At 36.7% G+C, this 23,763-nt stretch overlaps 1 protein-coding gene and 1 pseudogene across 1 annotated transcript in view; one reads left to right on the top strand and one right to left on the bottom strand.

Annotated features, from left to right (window-relative positions):
* DNAAF6 (dynein axonemal assembly factor 6) overlaps positions 1-23,763 on the top strand; it is a 140,273-nt gene that overhangs the window by 103,296 nt on the left and 13,214 nt on the right. Inside the window, exon 6 of the mRNA XM_058291303.2 lies at positions 11,932-12,017. Coding sequence (XP_058147286.1) covers positions 11,932-12,017 — 86 coding nt within the window. The remainder of the gene's footprint in view (positions 1-11,931; positions 12,018-23,763) is intronic.
* LOC139438132 (lysine-rich coiled-coil protein 1-like) lies at positions 18,623-20,982 on the bottom strand (annotated as a pseudogene).

Below are 23,763 nucleotides of genomic sequence, written 5' to 3' on the forward strand. Positions count from 1 at the left end.
TCTATATCAGAACTTTCAGTTCAGTTCCATTGGTCAGTGTGTCTATCCTTGTGCCATTTTCACTACAGTAGTTTGTAGTATGTTTTGAAGTCAGGTAGTTTGATTCCTCCAATTTCATTTTTCTTTTTCAATATGTCTTATGATATTTGGGGCTTCTTTCCCTTCCAAATAAAATTCATTGCTGTTTTTCTAGTTCTTTAAAGAATGCTGTGTTGATTTTTATTGGAATAGCATTGAATGTGTAGATCAGTTTTGGTAGGATAGATATCTTAATAATATTTATTCTCCCTATCCATGAACAGTGAATATTCTTCCATTTATTTAGGTCTTCTTTGATTTCCTTGAACAGTGTTGTGTAGTTTTCTGTGTATAAGTATTTTTATCTTTAGTTAAATTTATTCCTAGGTATTTGATTTTTTAATTTACTATTGTAAATGTTATTTGTTTCTTGATTTCCTCCTCAGATTGTGCATTATTGGTGTACAGAAATGCTACCGATTGTTATGCATTGATCTTATACCCTGCAAATTTATAGAAGCTTTATTGTAGATTTCTCAGGATTTTCTATGTAGAGGATCATATCATCTGCAAATAGTGAAATTTTGACTTCTTCCTTTCCAATTTGGATGCCTTTTATGTCTGGTTCTTGCCTCAGTGCTCGAGCAAGTACTTCTAACACAATGTTAAATAGGAAGGGTGATAGTGAGCGTCTTAGTCTTGTTCCTTATCTTAGAGGGAAGGATTTTAGGATTTCACCATTGTAAATGATGTTAGATGTGAGTTTTTCATATATACCCTTTATCATATTCAGAAAGTTTCCTTCTATTCCAAACTTTTGCAGTGTTTTTATTAAGAAAGTGTGCTATATTTGTCAAATGCTTTTTCTCCATCTATAGATATGACCATGTGATCTTTTTCCCTTCAGTCTATTTATGTGGTGTATTACATTAATTGATTTTCTTATGTTGAAACATCCTTGCACAGCAAGAATGGATCCCACTTTGTCATGGTGTATATTTGCCTGTAAGATTCATTTAATATATTTCTTAGTATGATTAGCAAGTGTTTTGTTGAGGATTTTTGTGTGTAGGTTCATTGGAGAGATTGGTCTGTAATTTTCCTTTCTTGTGGTGACTTTCTTTGGCTTTGGTATTAGGGGAATGTTTGCATCATAGAATGAGTTAGACAATGTTCCTTCTATTTTAATTTTTTGGAAAAGTTTAAGGAAGATTGGTTTTAGTTCTTTCTGGAAAGTTTGGTAGAATTCACCTGTGAAGCTATCTGACCCAGGGCTCTTCTTAGTTCGGAGGTTTTTAATGACTGATTCTATCTCTTTACTTGTGATTGGATTTTTGAGGTCGTCAGTTTCTTCCTTTGTCAATGTAGGCTGCTTATGTGTTTCTAGGAATTTGTCCATTTCCTCCTAATTGTCTCTCTTGTTGGAATATATTTTTTCAAAGTATCCTTTTATGATAGTCTTTATTTCAGTGGGGTCAGTTGTGATATCCCCTTTCTCATTTTTATTTTGTGTATTTGCATCTTCTCTCTCTCTTTTTTTTTTGGTTAGTTTTCCTAAGGGTTTGTCAATTTTATTGATCTTCTCAAAGAACCAACTCTTTGTTTGGTTTATTTTTTCTAGTGCTTTCATATTTTCTATTTCATTTTTTTCAGCTCTGATCTTTGTACTTTCTTTCTTTCTTCTTCCTTTGGGTTTAGTTTGCTGTTTTGCTTTTTTTTGTTTTTTTGTTTTTTTTTTACTAATTCCTCCAAGTGTGCAGTTAGTTCTTCAATTTTAGCTTTCTTCTTTTTTGATGTATGAATTTATGGCTATAAATTTCCCTCTCAGTACTGCTTTTGCTGTATCCCATAAGTTTTGATATGTTGTGTTATCATTTTCATTCGTTTCGAGGTAGTTATTGATTTCTTTTGAGATTTCCTCCTTGACCCACTCTTTTTTTTTTTATTTTATTTTTTATTGACTTTGTAATAATATTACATTAAAAATATATATGTGAGGTCCCATTCAACCCCACCCCCCCACCCCCCCCTCTCCCCCCCCAACAACACTCGTTCCCATCATCATGACACATCCATTGGATTTGGTAAGTACATCTTTGGGCACCTCTGCACCTCATAGACAATGGTCCACATCATGGCCCATACTCTTCTCTATTCCATCCAGTGGGCCCTGTGAGGATCCACGATGTCCGGTGATCACCCCCGAGGCGCCATCCAGGGCAGCTCCACGTCCCAAATACGCCCCCACCTCTCATCTCTTCCTGCCCTTCCCCATACCCATCGTCCACCATGTCCACTTTTCCCAATCCAATGCCACCTCTTCTATGTGGACATTGGATTGGTTGTGTCCATTGCACCTCTATGTCAAGAGGAGGCTCAGATTCCACATGGATGCTGGCTGCCATCCTCCCATTTTCAGTTGTAATCACTCTAGGCTCCATGGTGTGGTGATTGTCCTTCTTCAACTCCATCTTAGCTGAGTGTGGTAAGTCCAATAAATCAGATTGTAGGTGCTGGAGTCTGTTGAGGCTCAGGACCTGGCTATCACATTATCAGTCCAGAGATTCAAATCCCCTAACTATATCTTAAACCCCAACGTTAACTGCACCTCCAGCAGATTAGTATGAAAGTCTTATGAAGGGAGATCCCATCTGAGTCCTGATTCATCACACATAAACACCATTTCCAGAGAGGGGCCATCTGCCCTGGTAGTAAACCCCATCGGCCATGACCATAACTCTCATGGGTCTCTTTAGCCTTCATAGGAACCAATATCTGGGGGTTGTATCTGCTTTATCTGTCTCTCTGACTCTGCTCAGTGGTGCATGAGGGCAATCCTTCTGCCAGCCTCCAGACTCTTTTTTAGAAACTCGTAGCCATATAAACTCATTTCTCCTTTCCATTTCCCCCTTACTTTAGGTCAAACAGCATTTTAAAGTCATGTTGTTTTATGTAGACATGGATATTCTGCTGATCCGCATTGAACCTTCCATATAAGGTTCTTTTCCAGTTGCATCATCAGTTGGTATTTGATAGTGGTCCCTCGTTGCCAGGGAGGCTCATCCCCGGGTGTCATGTCCCACGCTGGAGGGAAGGCATTGCATTTACATGCTGAGTTTGGCTTCGAGACTGGCCACATTTGAGTAACATGAAGGCTGACAGGAGGAAATTCCCAGGCACAATGTTGCTCTAGGCCTTGTTCTTATTTTAGGTTTATCTTTTTCTAAGAGTGTGTTATTTAACTTCCATATTTTGTTGCCAAATCTGGGTCTTGGGCCCTTGCAGTTTCCAGCTTCATTCCACTGTGGTCAGAGAAATTATTTTTTTGTGATTTCAATCTTTCTGAATTCATTGAGTCTTCCTCTGTGGCCTAGCATGTGGTCTGTCTTGGAGAATGATCCATTTACACTTGAAAAGAATGTATATCCTGCTGTATTTTTGTGTAATGTACTGTATATGTCTATTAGGTCCAGCTCCTCTAATACATTGTTCAAAGTCTTTGTTTCTTTATTGATTTTCTTTTGAGATGTTCTGTCCAAAGTTGATAGTGTTGTATTATAGTCCCCCACTATAACTGTGGAGGCATCTATTCCTTCACTTAGTTTTTCCAGTGTTTGCCTCACAATTAGAAGCATAAGTGTTTATGATTGTTCTTTCTTTTTAAAGGATTATCCCTTTCACTAATATATAGTGTCCATGTTTGTCTCTCACAATTGCTTTGCATTTAAAGTCTATTTTGTCTGATATTAATATAGCTACTCCTGCCCTTTTTTGGTTATTATTTGCCTGTAAGATTGTTTTCCAGCCATTCACTTTTAACCTCCTTGAATCCCTGGGTCTAAGATGTGTTTCTTGTAGACAGCATACAGGTGGATCATATTTCCTTATCCAATCTTCCAATCTCAGTCTCTTGACAGGTGAGTTTAATCCATTGACATTCAGTGTTATTACTTTCAAGAAATTACTTATATTAACCATATTTTCTTTGGATTTGCGTTTGTCATATTTTGATTTTTTCTTTTTCTTTTTTGTCTTTTTAGTTGTTCTCACACTCTCCTCCAACTCTGTCTCTCCTGTTTTTCTTTCCTCCTGCAGAACTCCCTTTAGTGTTTCTTGAAGGGCAGGTTTCTTGTTGGCATACTCTCTTAGTTTGTTTATCTGTGAATATTTTGAACTTTCCATCATTTCTGAATGCTAGTTTAGCTGGATAGAGTATTCTTGGTTGGAGATTTTTTTCTTTAATACTTTGACTATGTCATACCACTGCCTTCTTGCCACCATGTTTTCAGATGAGAAATCAGCACTTAATTTTATGGAGCTTCCTGTGTATGTGATGGTTCTCTTTTCTCTTGCTGCTTTTAGTATTTTCTCTTTGTCTTGAGCATTGGATAATTTGGCAACCAAATGTCTTGGAGTAGGCCTGTTGGAATTTATGCTATTTGGGTTGCGTTTTGCTTCTTGGACATGGGCATCCATCTCCCTCAATAGGTTTGGGACATTTTCAGCCATTACTTCCTCCAACACCCCTGGAACCCCTGTTCTCTTTGCCTTCTCTTCCCCTCTGGGATGCCTATAATGCATATGTTTTTGTGTTTTTTATTATCATTCATGTCCCTAAGTCCCAGCTGGATTTTTTTCTATCTTTTTATTGATCAATTCTACTGTCTGTTTGATTTCAGATGTACTATCTTCCACATCACTAATTCTTTCCTCTGCCTCTTCAAATCTGCTGTTATTTGCTGAGAGCGTATTTTTGATTTCTTGGATTGTGCTGTTCATCCCCATCATACCCAGTATCTTTTTGTGCATGATTGCAATCTTTCTGTATTCTCTTCAAGTGTTTTCTTCATATTCTTAATCTCTTCCTTTACTTCATTAAATTGGTCCCTAATATATGTTTTGAGCGCTTTAATTACTTGTTCAATGTTCTGGTCTTCTTCCTGGTTTTTTAGTTTGTTCATTGGATTGGACAATGTTTTCCTGATTTTTGGTTTGGTTTGTTGTTTTTTGTTGCTGTCTAGTCATTTTATCTTGGTGGTTTTATTCAGTTGATTAGCTTATTTGTCCAGTCGTAGGGTTTAATTAGTTTTTTGTGTGTGCATGTTAAATCTTCTCTTTGTCACTTTGTTCTTATTCTGTTTCTTTGTTTTTGGCTAAGTTCATTTGAAGGAATATATTAGGGAAGAGAAAGCAAAAGGAGTAAGAAAAGAAAAAGGATAATACTAGTACTGATAGTAAATGTTAACGGAAGAACCATTTGAAATCTACAAGAATGGATATTAGACTCATGTATGCTGTGTAGTGTTACAGCAGTAAGTAAAGTAGAGTTCCTATAATGAGACAGTAAACTGAATATGGGGAGGAATATAGTATGAATTAAAAGACCAGTGTGGTCAGGATAGAGGGAAAGAGAAAAGAAAGGACAGTAATATAGATAGTGAATAAAAGACAGAATGGTACAAAGGTATTAGAAATAAAACATCAGAAAAATTGGGGGCCAAACAAAGAGGGGTGGAATGTAAGTGATACAATAAATGATGGAGGATAGAAAGATGTAGAGGAAAGAGGATAGTGTTGGTAGCCAAAATCAGTGCACACAAAAAAAGAGGAAATCGAGGATGAGGATACACAGAAAATTTGAAGCACTCCCTGTAGCACCTATTATAAAAAAATATAAAGAAGAAGAGAAAGAAAGAAAAAAGGGAAAAAAGGGGTGGGGTGGAAAGCAAGCAAGAAAAAGAAAAAAAAAGAAGAAGAAAAGACCATGGGGGGATAAAGAGGAAGGAAAAACAGGAAAACAAACCAACAAAAAAGACCAGACAAAGTTTCAAGCTAGGAATCCTCTTTTCAGTTAAATAAAATGCTTAGGATTCTGACCTGCACCCTTTCTCTCTTTCTCACTTCCCTCTCCCAGGGCAGCAGGAAAGCTGCATGAGGAATCCAGTAGGACATTCAAGTGGGTCCTTGGTGAACCAAATCATCAGAGAAAACAATGACTGTTAATTTCCAAAGAGAGAGCACCCAAACCTCACCAGGAACCCCAAATATGCTATTGGCAGCTTTGAAATCACATCATACAGTCCCTCTCCCTTAGGTGTGCTACAGGAGGCCTAGTTGATTTTCTGACTCCACCTTCTCCCAGACCAAGTTTCCTATCCCAGGGCATTTAGGTAAATTGGGCTTTCTCAGCAGAGTCACCTCTCCTTTCTTTCCAGGCTCTCCCCAAGCCAGCTGGTATGCTCCTCCAAGCTCAAAGAAAAAGAAGGGGGGGGCTCCAGAAAATTGAACCCGCACTGGTTTGGCCCCTCTGCACCTCCCACCAAAACCCTCTGATTCATGGTGTCAGTCCAAAACTGGAGGGCTAGGGTAATCCCATACCTCAGGGTGCACTGGATTTCAGAGAGGGAAGTCCAGGATATTGCGGACTCCGTGTATGTGGGTCTGTGGAACGTGGGCTATGGGAGCTTAGGGGTCACATACCTTTGGATCACGCTTCTGGGGAACACAGGGCTTGGGAACACCATCGCACTACTGACAGTTCGGGGAATGCTGCAGCCACCAACCCTAGGTGGAAGGGTCCTGCCTCCCCACAACTTCCGACCTCAGTGCTAGAAACCCACAATTCTATCTTTAGCAAGCACTACTTCTGTCGCAGTCTCTCCAAATCGATGTCCAAACACCTCCTGCCTTGCAAGCCCCCGAAACAACCCACTCCAGCAAGATTCCAACCCTACTCTGCTAGTCCTTTGTGGGAGCAATTATGAAGTACACTCACTCAGATGCCATCTTGCCCACCTCTCCGGTAGCAATGTTTCAATATTTGTTCATCAATTGTTACAAATGTACCACACTAATATAAGATGTTATTAATAGCGGAAAATGTGAGAAGGGGAGGTGGTGGGATATATGGGAGTTCCCTATATTTTTGATGGAACTTTTCTGTTGTCTATAACTTCTGTCAAAATAAAGTTAAAAAAAGCAGAAAAGTGTAGGGGCTATATGGGAGTGCTATGTGTTTTACATGATTTTTCTATAAACCTACAACTTCTCTAATTCAAAAATTAAATTTAAAAAAAGGCTGGAGAGAAGGGGCAAGCCCAATCATATGAGGGAGGTGGGAGAAAAAAACAGGCAGCAACTGAGAAGGCTATAGAGGTAACTGTGTTTCATCAAGGGAGATCCAGATTTCAATTAGACTAAGAAGGTGAAGAGACTATTCAAAGAGTCTTAGGATATAAGGGATGATGTCTTATGAGATAAAAGGGCTTAATAGAAGGAATTGATGAGGGGTAATAAAGAGAGACAAGATTAGGAGATATGAAGAGCCATATGGGAATTAAAGGGTGATAAGGAATGACTTGGAAGTGTGAGGTTTCTTGGAGTTACTGATTGAGGTAAAAGTATAATGAATTTAGCAGCTGTGATTGTTTGTGTTTGGGGGTGCCAGATATGGAAGTCCATGGATGAGTGTTGTTATGCCACAGTGAGCTGAGCTTACTTTTTTAAAAAATTTTATTTTTTTAAAGATTTATTTTTTATTTGTTTCTCTCCCCTTTCCCCACCACACCCAGCCCCCCCCCCCCGCCCCAGTTGTCTGTTCTCTGTGTCTATTTGCTGTGTGTTCTTTGTCCACTTCTGTTGTCAGCGGCACAGGAATCTGTGTTTCTTCTGTTGTGTCATCTTGTTGTGTCAGCTCTCCGTGTGTGTGGCGCCATTCCTGAGCAGGCTGCACTTTCTTTCACGCTGGGCGGCTCTCCTTATGGGGTGCACTCCTTGCGCACGGGGCTCCCCTCCGCGGCGAACACCCCTGCATGGCACGGCACTCCTTGCACTCATCAGCACTGCGCATGGGCCAGCTGCACACGGGTCAAGGAGGCCCGGTGTTTGAACCGCGGACCTCCCATGTGGTAGACAGACGCCCTAACCACTGGGCCAAGTCCACTTCCCTGAGCTTACTTTTGACTCTTGTGAAAGGAAAGGAGTCAAACTTATATGATCTTATAAAACAGGCATGGTAATATAGTAGTAGAATGTTTCAAAATGGTAACATTGTAGAAATATATCCATTAATTTAAAAAGATGATCTATTGGTTTTGTGCCTTACTTCTATAGAATACATACCTCTATATTTTTTATTCTTCAGAGGTAAATATATATGTCATAATAGGGATTCATTACCTTTATTGCTTTTTTTCATTTTCCTACAGATTTTCATTGCTTATGAGAGATTTTCACTGCTCATGGCTGCAGTAGAAAAAATATCTCACATATGTTTCCATAGTTAACTAATGGGAAATTAAAGCATTTAAGCAATTCAGAGAGACTTACTCAAAATTTCTTGATGCTGTTAAGTTTCAAATGGAAACTCAATAGTCTCAACTTCTTTCCTAATAATCATATATATGGGGTGTGGTTACTGTATTTCTGTTAAATAAAAATATTTTACAGTATCTAATAATTCAAAAAGAATTAAATAAGAATATCTTCCAAATTGTCAACCCAAATTCTTCTGTATATCTGAAGCATCATTGCACTTTCAAAAAATAGTGTAGGCTGACCAAATTACATAGAATATATGTTTCATGTAGTCTCCTCTTCTGGTAGCCAGAAAGTGATTGTTCAAAAGAAACCTAAAATGGATGACCTCCATGGAACCCTTGCTATTTGGACCCTTCATGTCAGTTTTCAAATATCTTGTAACATGATCATAGATACTTATCTGAGGAGTTAGAAAGCCTGTATTAATTACTTAGAAATAGATTATAGGAATATGAACTCTTCAGGAACCATCTTGTCATATAAATTTGTCATAAGAACAAGAAAGGAAAGAGGAGTTTTAAAAGTCAAAGGGACAATCTCACAATAATAACTTTCCCTCAAAGGCTTTGTATACTAAGCCTTGTCTTTACAACAACAGGAGAATAAACACAAAACCATTAGTACAGTTTGGAAGCAATTTTCCCTACCTTTACCTCTCTACAGGAAAGCTCCAAAGTGAATTCCCAGAAAGAGACTAACCAAATAGTTTGGCAACTTTGCCTAAAAACAAAATTGAAGATAGACTGAGCCTCCTCTTGACATAAAGGTGCAATGGACACAACCAATCCAGTGTCCACATAGAAGAGGTGGCATTGGATTGGGAAAAGTGGACATAATGGACAAAGGGTATGGGGAAAGGCAGGAAGAGATGAGAGGTGGAGGCGTCTTAGGGACATGGAGCTGCCCTGGATGGTGCTTCAGAGGTAATCACCGGACATTGTAAATCCTCACAGGGCCTACATGATGGAATAGAGGAGAGTATGGGCCATGATGTGAACCAATGTATATGAGGTGCAGAGGTGCCCAAAGATGTACTTACCAAATCCAATGGATGTGTCATGATGATGGGAACGAGTGTTGTTGGGGGGGGGGGGAGAGGGGGGGTGGGGGGGTGGGGTTGAATGGGACCTCACATATATATTTTTAATGTAATATTATTACAAATTCAATAAAAAATAAAAAAATTAAAAAAAATAAAATAAAATAAACTGAAAAAAAAAAAAAAACAAAAACAAAAACAAAATTGAAGATAGAAAGAAGGCATCTAAGAAACCTTAAATTAGTGGACTTTTTTCCTATTAAATTTACATGTACAAAGCCAGATGATGGAGGTTTGATCTATGGTTAGTAATGGAATAGCCAGCCTACAAAATGACCTCCAATGATTCTTACCTCCTGATAGTCTCCGCTCTGTATAGTCCCCTCCTATACTGAATAGACCTGTCCTATATAACTAATAGGATAGGACAGATATGAATGTAATTTATTAACTAGGTAAAAAAAAGATGCCCCTTCTGCCTTACTCTTTTGTATCATCCATTCTGGAGAGAAGATAGCTGCTGTGTCATGAGGACACTCAAGTCACCCTGTGGAGAAATCCATTTGTTTAAAACCTGAAACCTACTGCCAACAGCTATGTGAGTGAGCTGTTTTGGATAAAGATCCTCTAGTCCAAGCCAGGCCTACAGCCCAAGATGATATCCTGACTATACTCACATGATAGACTCTGGGGAGATAATTTTTCATCTTGAAAGATCTAAACATATCCTGAATCACCTATCTTTGCTACACCCAAATTCTTGACCTGTGGAAACAGAGATAATAGATGATAATAAACGTTTCCTTTCCTTTGAGCCATAAACTTGGAGGGCAATTCATTATGCACAATGGATAGAACAGAACCAGAATTCATATCCAACTTTGACTCCAAAGGTTGAACTCCCAAATGGTTGAAAGTTTCCCATGAAAAATTTTAGCAGATTTCCTTAGTTTACCTATTAAAAGAAGTTTTCTTTAAAATGAATTAAAGTTGCATCCTACTTAAAGAGAGGAACATCAATCCCTTTAATAGTTTAGTCAGTGATGTCCTGTATTATTACTTTTGGACAAGGTAAGTCTTGATACAATAAGTTAGCTTTGTTTATTTTACAGATATTCATTGAAAGTATTTCTGAAAAAGCCTGATTCAAGCATCAAGAGGTGTTTTTCTAATATTCCTCATTAAACTTTCTATCTTGTACAGAATTAATGTATACCATTCCACTTAATTTGTCCCTTCTCCTGTCCCTCCTCAGAAACCATTTATTATACAATTTTAATTTCCTCAAGAAGTAAAATTAGTTAGTTGTTTCCGAATTACCCTTCACTAGATCTGCAAATCATTTAAATAACAAATTCAAAATTCTACCCAAAAGTGTTAGATAAATTTCATGTCATAATTCTCTTCTCTTTCCTAAAACATTATATCAACCCTGGGGAAATAAATTTTTACCTTGAAAGATCTAAACATTTCAGATTAAAGAAACAAAAATTTATATCCCTTCATTAAGGTGACATGAGTCATCCTGTGACTAAAGACCATCTAAACTCAACTATCAGACCAGAATGTTATTCAGTAAAAATAGGGTTTTCTTTATCCAATAGAATGCTCATTTACTTTGAGGTACATTGTCTATAGCTGTCTCTTTGAGAAATGTTCCAATTTATCTTACTTAAAACGTCTCCAATTATGAAAATATGAATTTTCACAACATCAGTTAGGAGGAAATTCTTTGTTAATGTAAATACTCACCATAGGATGTATTTAGATAGTAGTATATCTAGAGCACAATTTAAAAATATTTGTTTATATACAGATTTAATAAAGTAAAATATTGTTCCATATACTGTATATTTCAAAAAATACTCTTGCCCACTTAAAGCTTCTTGCAAGGAATTCCAATTTTCCCCATTATCTATCTGATATTATTTCCCTCATAACCTGTTGCTTTCATCCCTGTCATTCTAATCAGAAATCACGAGGTGTCTAATATGTCAAATCCTCTAGCTCCTTTTGGAGTAGGGTTTGTCATTTACCATGAAATTAGATTGTTTTTTTGTTGGTTTTTGGAAAATATATGCCATTTCATATTAATTATACATTGTCAACTTCCCTAAAAAAGAGAATGAATTAGGTTGGAGAGATTTTTTTTTAAATTTTGGTAAAATACATGGTAACATAAAATTTACCATTAGTGACATTTAGTATATACATAGTTTGTGGAACCATCACCACTTTTTAGTTCCAGAATATTTTCATTCTTCCAAAAGAAATAACCCTGTGTCCAGTAACTTCCCATTTCCCCTTCTCCCAGCCCCCTGGCAACCACTAATCTGCTTTCTGTCTCTGCAGAGTTGGCGTATTCTGGATATTTCATATAAATGCAGTCCTACAATATCCTTGTGTGTCTGGCTTCTTTCACTTAGCATAATGTTTTCAAAGTTCATCAACATTGTAGGATGTAACAATACTTATTCAATTTTATGGCTAAATTTTATAGCTGTTAACTCTGTACACCAAGTCAATGCTATTTTTCTTAAAATTTGCTATTTCAGATTAAAATTAAATTACCAAATACAAGCCTTTCTGAAATTAAAATGGACATCCAGGAAATGATCCTTGATCTTCGTACACCTAATAAGTAAGTAAAACTTAGATGGAATGGTTTATTATAAAATTAATGAGTGTTTACTCAATATTCTTTTTTTCTTTATTAGAGAAGTTGTGAGTTTATGGAACAATATGCATAAAATATAGGACTCCCATATACTACCCTATTATTAACACCTTGCATTGGTGTTGAATATTTTTACAATTGATGATAACATATTTTATAATTGTGCTATTAATTAAAGCCCATTGTTTAATTTAGGATTCACTGTGCAGTGTAATTCTATGTATTTAATTTTTTTTATTCTGTTACCATATATACAATCTAACATTCCCCATTTTAATCACATTCAGATATATATTTCAGTGCTGTTAATTGCATCAACGACATTGTGCTATCCATCACCACCATCCATCCATTACTAAAACGTGTCCATCATTCCAAATAGGAATCCTGTACATTTTAATCCATAGCTTCTCATTCCCAATACCCACCCTGTTCCCTAGTAACCTACATTTTAGATTCTGACTATGAATTTGCTTATTCTAACTGTTTCAAATCAGTGAGCTCATACAATATTTGTCCTTTTATGTCTGGATCATTTCATGCAACATGGTGTATCCATGTTGCATGAGTCAGTAATTCATTTTTTGTGGTTAAATAATATTCCATTTTATGTATAGACACACATTTTATTTACCCATTCATTGGTCGATGAACACTTGAGATGATTATGTGTTTTTTTCCCTTCATTCTGTTAATGTAGTGAATTACATTAATTGATTTTCTTATGTTGAAACAACCTTGAACACCAGGAATGAATCCCACTTGATCATAATGTATAATTTTTAAAATAAGCTGTTGGGTTCAGTTTGCTAGTATATTGTTGAGGATTTTTACATATATATACATAAAAGATATTGGTCTGTAGTTTTATATTCTTGTGGTATCTTTATCTGGCTTTAGTATGAAGGTGATGGTGGCCTTATAGAATGAGTTAGGGAGTGTTCCTTCTCTTCGATTTTTTGGAAGTGTTTGAGCAGAATTGGAGATGATTCTTCATGGAATGTTTGGTAGAGTTCCCTGTAAAGCCATCTGTTTCTCAGCTTTTCTTTGTTGGGAAGATTTTGATGACTGATTCAATCTCTTTACCAGTAATGGGTTTGTTAAGATCTTCTATTTCTTCTTGAGCCAATGTAGGTAGTTTGTTTCTAAGAATTTGTCCATTTCAGCAAGGTTATCTAATTTATTGGTATATAGTTCACAGCCCTCATTTTCATTTCTGATTTTAGTTATTTGTATCCTCTCTTTTTTCCTTTGTCAATCTAGCTAATGGTTTGGAAATTTTATTGATCTTTTCAAAAAACAAAATTTTGGTTTTGTTGATTTTCTCTATTGTTTTTTTTTTCTGTTTCATTTACCTTCAGTCTAATCTTTATTGTGTCCTTCTTTCTCCTAGCACTGGGTTTAGTTCTCTCTTTCTAATTCTTCCAGTTGAGAGGGTGAGTCTCTGATTTGAAGTCTTCCTTCTTTTTAAATGTTAGCATTTAAAGGTATAAATTTCCCTCTCAGCACTGCCTTTACTGCATCCCAAAAGTTGTGGTATATGGTATTTTCATTTTAACTTGCTTCAAGATATTTTCTAATTTCACTTCTGATTTCCTCTTTAACCAGTTGGTTGCTTATGATTATGTTGTTTAATTTCCACATATTTCTGAATTTTCCCTTTCTACTTCTGTTCTAACTTCATTCCATTGAGGGCAGAGAATGTATTTTGTTTAATTTCAATATTTTAAAATTTACTCAGACTTGTTTTGTGACCCAACATGTGTTCTATTCTGTATAATGATCCATGTGGCCTCTAGAAAAATGTATATTCTGTTGTCATTAGGTACAGTGTTCTGTGTATGTCTGCTAGGTCTAGTTGGTTGAGGGTATCATTCAAGTTCTGTACTTCATTATTGATCTTCTGACTAGATGTTCTATGCATTACTGAGTGGTATATTGAAGTCTCCTCCTATTAATGTAGAACTATAAATTCCTCCCTTCATATCTGTCAGTATTTGCTTCACATATTTTGGGGCCTGCTTTTAGGTTCATATATATTTATAATTGTTACATCTTCCTGTTGAATTGTCCCCTTTATCAGTATGTAGTGACCACCTTTCTCCCGCGTATCTTTTTTTTGACTTAAAGTCTATTATATCCAATATTAGAATAGCTACCCCAGCTCTCTTTTGGTTACTGCTTACATGGTATATTTTGTTGAATCCTTGAACCCTCAACCTACATGTACCTTTGATTTTAAGGTGGGTCTCTTGCCGACAGCATAGAGTTGGGTCATGCTTTTTTATCCACGCTGTGGATCTCTGACCTTTGACTAGAGAGTTTGATCCATTTACATTTAAAGTCAGTACTGATATACGGGATTTTCTTCTGCCAGTTTGCTATTTAGCCTTTGTCAGTCTTATACCTTTTTTGTCCCTCATTTCTATTGAAGCCGACTTTTATATTTATTTGCTTTCTTGTGTTGTGCCATATTGAGTGCCTTCTCATGTCTCTCTACATATATTTTTCATCTCTTTTCCTTGTGGTTACCATGGGGTTAAAATTTCACATCCTAAATATATAAAAATAAAAATTATATTTGGTTTTATACCAAATTAACATCAATACCATACATAATTTTTCTATAGTCCTCTGTCTCCTACCATATTTTGAACTTGCTACCACTTTTATTCTTGAACATTGTCCAAAAATCCTAGATTTATAATTACTTTGTATTCATTTGCATTTTAGCACCTGTAGGAGGTTGGAAATGGAGTGACATATCGAGCAATACAATATAATAATTCTGACATCTATAATTGCCCAATTGATTACCTCTACCACAGTTTTTATGTTTCTTTATGCTGCTTTGAACCACTGTCTAATGTCCTTTTTTTTCAGTCTGAAGAACTCCTTTAGCATTGCTTTGTAGGGCAGGTCTAGTGGTGATGAACTCCTTTGGCTTCTGACAATGTTTTAATCCCTCCCTCATTTTTTTTCATTTAAAATATTTTATCGAAGTATATCATTCATATGTGAACATACATAGAAAATGTGTCTAGTAAAAGTTGTGAGCTTTGAAAAAAACATGCATATCATCATACAGGGCTCTCATACACCACCCTACCACCTGCACTTTGCATGGGTGAGCACAAGTTATGAAAAAGCATTGTCAAAATATTACTGTTAATAGCTAATATCTTACATTTGGTGTATATTTCCCCCAACCCACCTAATTATCAACACCCTGTATTAGTATTGCATATTTGTTATAATTCATGAGAGAACATTCTCATATTCTGTTAACCATAGTCCATCTTCTACTACAGGATTCACTGTGTTATACAGTCCCATGCTTGGTACATACAATCCATTCAAGTGTACACTCAGTGGCTCTCATTTTCATTATAATTTTGCTGTCATCACCTCAGTCAATTTTAGAACGTTTTCATTACTCCAAAAGGAAAAATCTGATACCCCCTTAAACCTTCTGCTACTAACCCTTAGTATTGATATACTACCTTATTTGCCACTGCTGCAAAAATATTACAATATTACTGTTAAGTGTCATCCATAAGTTACTTTAGTTGTAATTTACGCTTGTATTACCATATTCTTAACACTTTGTAATAGAACATTCTTTTTTTAAAATTTGTTTCTTCACCCCCTCCCCTTCCCCCTTCCCTGTCCTGCTGTTTTTGCTGTCTGTGTCTATTTGTTGTGTGATCTTCTGTATCTATTTTTCTCTTTTTGTCTTTCTCTTCTCATCTTTCTCCTCTCGGATTCACCAGGATTCGATCCTGCAGACCTCTTATGTGGAGAGAGGTTCCCTGTCAATTGTGTCATCTCAGTTCCTGGTCTCTGCTGCCCTTCACCTTGACTCTCCCCTTTGTCTCTCTTTTGTTGTATCATCATCTTGCTGCATGACTCACTTGTGCAGGCACTTGCTCACTGTGCAGGCACTCGGCTTACTGCGCAGGTACTTGGCTTGCCACGTGGGCACTGGTTCGCCACATGGGCACTGGCTCACCACTTGGGCACTCGACTTGCCATGTGGGCCCTCGTGCAGGCACTCAGCTCACAGCACAGGCACTGGCTCACTGTACAGGACCCACATGGTTACTCAGCTTGCCATGTGGGCACTCATACGGGCACTTGGCTCACTGCACAGGCACTCTGCTCACCACATGGACACTCGCATGGGCACTTAGCTCACCATGTGGAAACTTGGCTCACTGTGCAGGCCCCCACATGGGCACTTGGCTTGCCATGCAGGCACTTGGGCATGGGCAATTGGCTTACAGCACAGGCACTCATCTCACGACACAGGTACTGGCTTGCCACGCAGGCACACTTTCTCTTCTTGCTTTTCACCAGGAGGCCCCAGGGATCAAACCTGGGTCCTCCCATCTGGTAGGCAGAGACCTTCTTACTTGAGCCACATCCACTTCCTGAACATTCTTGTATTTACACTATTAACAACAATTTTTACCCATAACTGAAATCACTGTTATACAGTCCTGAGATTAAACTCTGGCTTCCTTTCAGCTGACAGTTACATACATAGACTATCCCTTTCAGCCACAATCATAGTTAAAAACTAAGCAGTATTAGTTATACTCACTAGAATGTGTTACTGTCCACTCTATGCATTTCCACACTTTTACAATAAACCTTATTAAAAATTCTACATATATTAAGCATTAGCTCCCATTCTTAACCCACATTCTACCTCCTAGTAATCTATACTCTAGAGTTTACCTCCATGAATTTACTCATCATATTTATTTCATATTAATGAGATCGTACAATATTTGTCCTTTTGTTTTTGGCTTAATTCACTCAACATAAGGTCCTCAAGGCTCACCCATGTTCTTTTATGCACCCTGATTTCATTTCTTCTTACAGTTGAATAGTATTCCATTGTATGTATAGGCCACATTTTGTTTATCCATTCATCATTTGGTGACCACTTGGATTCTTTCCATATTTTAGCAATTGTGAATAATGCTGTTATGAACATTGGTGTGCAAATGTCAGTTTGTGTTTGCTTTCAGTTCTTCTAAATATATTTGTAGTAGGGATTGCCAGATCATATGGCAGTTCTGTATTCAGCTTCTTGAGGTACTGCCAAACTGTCTTCCAGAGTCTGTGCCATTGTAATTCTCACCAATAGTGAAGGAGTAGTCCTGTTTCTCCACATCCTCTCCAACACTTGTAGTTTTATGTTTTGTTAATAATGGCCATTCTGTAAGGTGTGAAGTGGTATCTCATTGTGGTTTTGATCTGCATTTCCCTAAATAACTAATACTGTTGAGCATCTTTTCATGTGCTTTTTGACCATTTGTATTTCTTCTTTGGAAAAATGTCTATTCAAGTCTTTTGCCCAGTTTTTAATCGGGTTACCTGTCTTTTTATCATTGAGTTGTATGATCTCTACATAATATGGATATCAAACCCTTATCAAATATGTGGTTTCCAAATATTTTCTCCCATCGAGTAGGCTGCCTTTTTACTTTCTTGACAAAATCTTTTGAAGAACAATAGTGTTTAGTTTTGAGGTGTTCCCATTTATCTATTTTTCTTTCATTACTCTTGCTTTGGGTGTAAGGTTTAAGAAACTACCACCTACCACAAGATGTTGAAGATGTTTCCCTATATTTTCTTCTAGGAGTTTTATGGTTGTAGCTTTTATATTATGTCCTTTATCCATTTTGAGTTATTTTTTATATATGGTGTGAGACAGAGGTACTCTTTCTTTTGGATATAGATAACCAGTTCTTCCAGTACCATTTGTTGAATAGAGTGTACTGGCCCAGTTGGGGGGTTTGAAAGCCTTGTCAAAATCACTTGATTATACATGTGAGGGTTTATTTCTAAGTTCTTGATTTGCTTCCATTGGTAGATATGTTATGTTCATGCCAGTACTATGCTATTTTTTACCACTGTAGCTAAGTAATATGCTTTAAAGTCAGGAAGCTAGTCCTCCAACTTCGTACTTTTTTATTAGAATATATTAAAATGTTTTCAGAATATAAACTAATTTTGTATCAGGATTCTTAGATAACTTTTAAAACTCTATATAATCTAAAATTATTATAATGTATCTGATTTTCCACTTTCTAACCTAGAAAACAGTGCAAGTTAGGTTTAACAAGAAAAAAAAATATATCTAAATTGCTTCATAGAGATAGCCAACAAATATAAAAATACCCCACCCAAACTAAAACAAACTCAATCAAGAAATAGATTCTGAAAAGCCTATTAATCCTCCAACTTATAATAAATGACCTCCCAAGGGAAAACAATTCCACTATCATTGTGATTTGATGAATAAAAGCAGAGCCACTCTAATTAAGTGAAATTACATTGTAAGTAAGAGAAGTGTAATAATGCTTCTATAAAATGAGGGAATGTAATGTCCATGTTGGGGAGCAGGCATATTAAAAACTTTCTGTTCACTTGGCCTTTGTTACAGGTTGAAGTACCTGTTCACATAAGAAAAGTGATATGAACACAAACTTCATGAAATCAACTTCCTCAAGGACTATTTTCATTTCAACTTTGGGAGAACCAAATAAATAGCTTCAAAATCTGAGGACAGACTAGTCCCAAAGCATTTCCTCCTCCGTCCTTTCTTGGTCTTGTTCTTTGTTCTCTTTTCTATGCTTACGTTTCTCATTCTTAGAGGTGCATCTCGGCTTTTTTTTCTATTTTTGATTATTAAGGTTTTCTGTACTGACACTGACTGTTTCCATCTCTGCTTTCTTTCTTTGGATACTCTTGTGTTTGTCTAAATCTATTTCCTCATAATAGAGGAGCTTGGGCTGCTCCTTCTCTGGTTTTTCTCTGTCCTCTACCTGTTGTTGCCTTTTTCTCTTCTGATGTGTCTGTTTGTGACTGAGTTGATGGGAACTGGTACTGTTTTCTAAGGAGAGGTGCTTATAAACTCCAGATTCTACAGTATATAAGCCACAATTGTATTCTTGATGACTAACATTCAGGGGTACTGTTTTTTCTGAGTAGTCCCTGGGGAGTTGACAGTAGCTCAGAGAATCTGGTCTCAGTCTGTTGTCATGATCTGGTATCCATTGAGGTAAATGGTTTTCTACTGTTCATGAAATGTTGTATGATCTTCAATAAGTCTGGACATTTTCGGATGGGAATCTGCTCAAACATTCTATATTGGGTCTGGAGTCAACCTCTTCTTTGTATCCATACATTTCTAAATAGTCCTCTCATCTTTCTGAAATGGGTCTTTGTCTCTAAGCCTCGGGCTTTCTGCACTTTGATATGATATTCAAGTTTGTCTTGAAAAGAGTCATATTCTCCTTATCAAGCTGAGAACTCAGTGGAGAAATCTGATCATATTTGCCCATTAAGTGCTTCAGTTTTTTAGCATGAACTTTCCCCACATAGTGAGACTGTGTCACAACTCAGTAGCCAAAAATTATGATGCAGAGATTACAAAATTTATTTTTGTCCAATACTCCACTCCCATTGACCTGAAATCAAGCACAGTCTCATAATATGAAAACTTTTATGATTCAAACCGTAGCTCTATTCCACATATTTTATGAAGGCATCTGTAAAAAAGTTCAAAATTCACTCAACCTGATATCTTATCCAAGGCAGAGTCAGGTGTCTATAAACTACCCCTTCACTGACAATGCCACCATCTGGGAAATAAGCTGGGGTTGAGGTGGTGGCGAGGCAGAGACAACTGCCTCTGTCACTGAGCAGGTGGGGTGGGGCAACTTTATAATTTTTAAAAGACATTTTTGGCTGTTCAGCGTCCCTTATCCTTCCAAATAAATTTGATAATTTTCTTTTCCATGTCTGCAAAAAAGGCCATTGTGATTTTTATTGGGATTTCTTTGAGTCTGTAATTCAGTTTGGGTAGAATTGCCATCTTAATGATATTTAGACTTCCAATCCATGAACATGGATTGTCCTTCCTTCTATTTAGGTCTCCTATGATTTCTTTTACCAATGCCTTCACAGGTGAATTCTACCAATCATTCAGAGATGATCCAATACCAATCTTGTTCAAGCTCTTCTATAAAATTGAACAAGAGGGAACTCTACCAAACCCTCACTCATTTTTGAAAGAGTCTCACTGGAAATAAAATTCTAGGCTGGCAGTTGTTTTCCTTCAGTACTCTAAGTATTTCAACACACTTCCTTCTTGACTGCATGGTTTCTGATGAGAGATAGCACTCAGTCTAATTGGAATTCCCTTGTACATAACACATTGCTTTTCTCTTGCAGCTTTCAGAACTCTCTCCTTGTCCTTTCGTTAGTTAATCAATGTATGGCAGGGTGTGATGGTTTGAAGGGTGTGGTGGTCCCAGAAAAGTATGTTCCCAAAGATATTCTATTTCTGTGGTTGTAAAACTATTGTGGGTGTGAATATTCACATATTTTGCTAAGATGGGGGAGTTCTCTGTCATTGTATCTTAGACTATTCCTTTGACCCCTTTCTCTCTTTCTTCTCCTTCTGGGATTCCCATAATGTGTATATTGGTGCACTTGATGTCCCATACCTGCCGTAGGCCATTTTTGCTTTTAATATTACTTTTTTCTTTCTTCTTTTCAGTCTCACAAATGTCAATAGTCTTGAAATCAAGCTTATAGATTCTTTCTTCTACCAACTCCAATCTGCTCTTGAAACCCTCCTGGGCATTTTATTTTTCCAGTTATTGTGATCTTCAACTCCAGTAGTTCTGTCTGGTTCTTTTTTAGAATTTCTATCTCTTTACTTCGACTCTCATATTGTTAATTCATTATTTTCCTGATAACTTTTAGCTGTTCCTTTGTATTTCCCTTTATCTCCTTGAATATTTTTAAGATCATTTTTTAAGGCTTTGTTTGGTATGTCCATATTCTCACCTCCTTTATTGCTGTTTTCTGTATTTTTATCTTCTTCCTCTGGGTAGGGTACCATTTCCTGTTTCTTTTTTTGTCTTGGACTCTTTTTGCACACTATACATTTTAATATTTTAAATTAATAATAACTATTAATTTAATATCATAATAAATTAATGATAACTTGGGATTTATTTCCTGAGATGTATTTTTCTTGGTTTTTTAACCAGCTGGTGATAAGACAGATTTTCTTGAGCTTCAACCCTCCAGTGAGGAAGGTTTGCCCAAGGTGAATACAGTGTGCAGGGTTTTCCCTTTCTGTGCCTCTGTGTTGTCCTTGGCCTCTGCTTGTGGGTTATTTTGAAGTTCCCCTTTTTACAGGCAGTTGGTTGTCCCTTCAGTTTCCCAGGGGACAAAACTATCTCTCCTGTGTATTTGAAGCTGGGAGGCCTTTGTCTCACACTGTTCCCCTCTATAGATTTTTTATACTCCTTTCATTTTCTCAAGTTGCTTCTGCCTGGGGGGCAAATTCTGGGAGAAGGGTCACCCTGGGGAAGACTTTCCCATTTCAGTTTTTCCAGCCAAAACAGGGCCAGGGACCCATGAGAGGGGTAGAGACTAACTCAAGTGTACCCTGGAGAGCATGTCAGGAAGGGCACCAAAGCCTCTCCTGTGGCTTCCCAAAGCTGAGCTAACTCACCAACTTCCCTGAGGATGTGCTGCATTTTTAAACCTCCACTGCCACCACACTGTCCAAGGAGGATTGAAACAATGGCTGTGGCTACCTTTATCCTGGGTGGGTTGAAACAGTAGGGGCCCTCAGAGCCAGGACCCAATGGTCCAAATTCACTAATCAAAAGCTATGATTAGTGATAGACCATGCACACCCATGTTCTTACGGAAGGGGATTTTTATGTTCCTTTCTGTCAGTAGCAGCTAGCAAGGGATTGGTCCCTCCTGGAGCCTGCTGCAAGAGTGGGGGACAGGTGCTGGTAGCCACCATGCATGGGGTGAACAATTTATAATTCTTTACTGTAATGAATCTGCCTCTCGCTCCTGCTCTTCTCTGGATGTTGTTCAATGTCTTCTTGCCTCTGGAGTTTCAAAATAGTTGTTTCAGACAATTCTTGTCTGTTTAATAGCTTTTCTGGTGGAAGGACTGAGTTCTCCAGCTCGCTGTTCTCCCATCTTCCTCAGGAGTGTTCCTCCATCAATATCCTTTTTAAAAATGTACATTTTTATTTTGCAGCATCCAATAAAATTTACCTTTTTATGTTCCAAAGAATATAGTAGAAAAGTGAAAATAACAATGAAAATTATTCAGATGTTTGATCTAAGTAATAAACATTCATAATGCATACTACACATATGTATAGTAAATAATATAATCAATATATCTGGAAATGCCTAAATATTTTTCTACTTTGTGTCCAGATATGTGGAATGGGTTGATACCATCAAAACACAATTCTTGACATTCAGATACAATGTGTTTATCTGTTAGAAAAAATGGATAGAGGTGAAAACCCTTTAATTATAAGTCTTACATGTGGTTTTCTGTAGAGTGATAGCATAAAAGAAACAATATCTTTCAACTTTCTGGATATTGTCAGAGTCTAAATTTAAATTTTATTATGTTTCTCCAAAATATCCACAGAAAGTTTTGTTATCAAATACCTAAAAAAAATTCTAACAACTAATTTACCACTAGGTCTTCAGGTTGTATGTAAAACATTTTTAAACAATACAGATGATCATGATAAAATTCAGTTAAACATTTTACCTTATAATATTTTCAACATATTTTTATTATACAGCTTCAAATCATGTTGCCAAAACATAACACATACAATAAAATTCTGATATGAAAAGTTTCTCTTGAAACATGGATAAAATCCATCTTGTCTCTCAAAACTAACTCTATAAAGAGGTAATTGATGGAACTAGGTGTGCATTAGACAAAATATCTAAGTATCTGACTTTTGTTCAGTTTTCATCTGGAGGTAACAGTGAGCACACATTGGTTGATTGCACTGGTCCTGTCTTTGTATCTTATGAATATTTCATACTAGGTAGAGGAACCAGGCAAATGCTGGCACATTCCCTTCCTTCAGTTATCAGAACATATAATTCTCCCTTGTGGATCTTAGGACTTCAAGAAAATAAAACATAGATCCCTTTTATAAAAGACTTCTATGTTTGAACTGAATGTGCATAGTTTAACCTTGATTTTTATAGTAGATACATATAACCCAAAATGATCCACAGATGAATACTTAGATATCAAGCATTTTGTCATTAGTTACAAAATTTCAAAAATGTGTTATCACAAAAATTGCAATATGTTATAAAAATTACATTCACTATTCCTACCACTCAATTCAAGGTATATTGTACCTTTTTCATTGCATATTACACATATATTTAATTATTCCATATAACCTTCACAAGGATAGTTGGTTAAATTAACAATCAATGATATTTGCACACTTCTTAAAAGCACACACATATCTATACACCATGGAGTTAACTTCCATTTCTCTAACAGTTTTCACTATCTCTATCAATCTTTAGGTAGCTGTGCTGCCTATGCTGTCATTCCAGGTATTTATCAGAAAACACAAATGACTTATACAGATACACCTTTCCACATAGAATGTAGGCTGCACTTGGTCATTGAATCATATTGTACCTATGTATTAAAAATTCAGAGTAGAGAGGCATGATCCCTTAAGAAAACTTCATTAATTAAGACGTAAGACAAAAGAGAATAAAGTTTTTAATCATTTTTCTTATTTCAGCATCCTTTGGAGTCATACTATTATCTCAAATTGTATTATAAGAAATGTCATGTTTCTTG

Source organism: Dasypus novemcinctus, chromosome X (genome assembly GCF_030445035.2).
Source record: "Dasypus novemcinctus isolate mDasNov1 chromosome X, mDasNov1.1.hap2, whole genome shotgun sequence".
NCBI classification, from domain to species: Eukaryota; Metazoa; Chordata; class Mammalia; order Cingulata; family Dasypodidae; genus Dasypus; species Dasypus novemcinctus.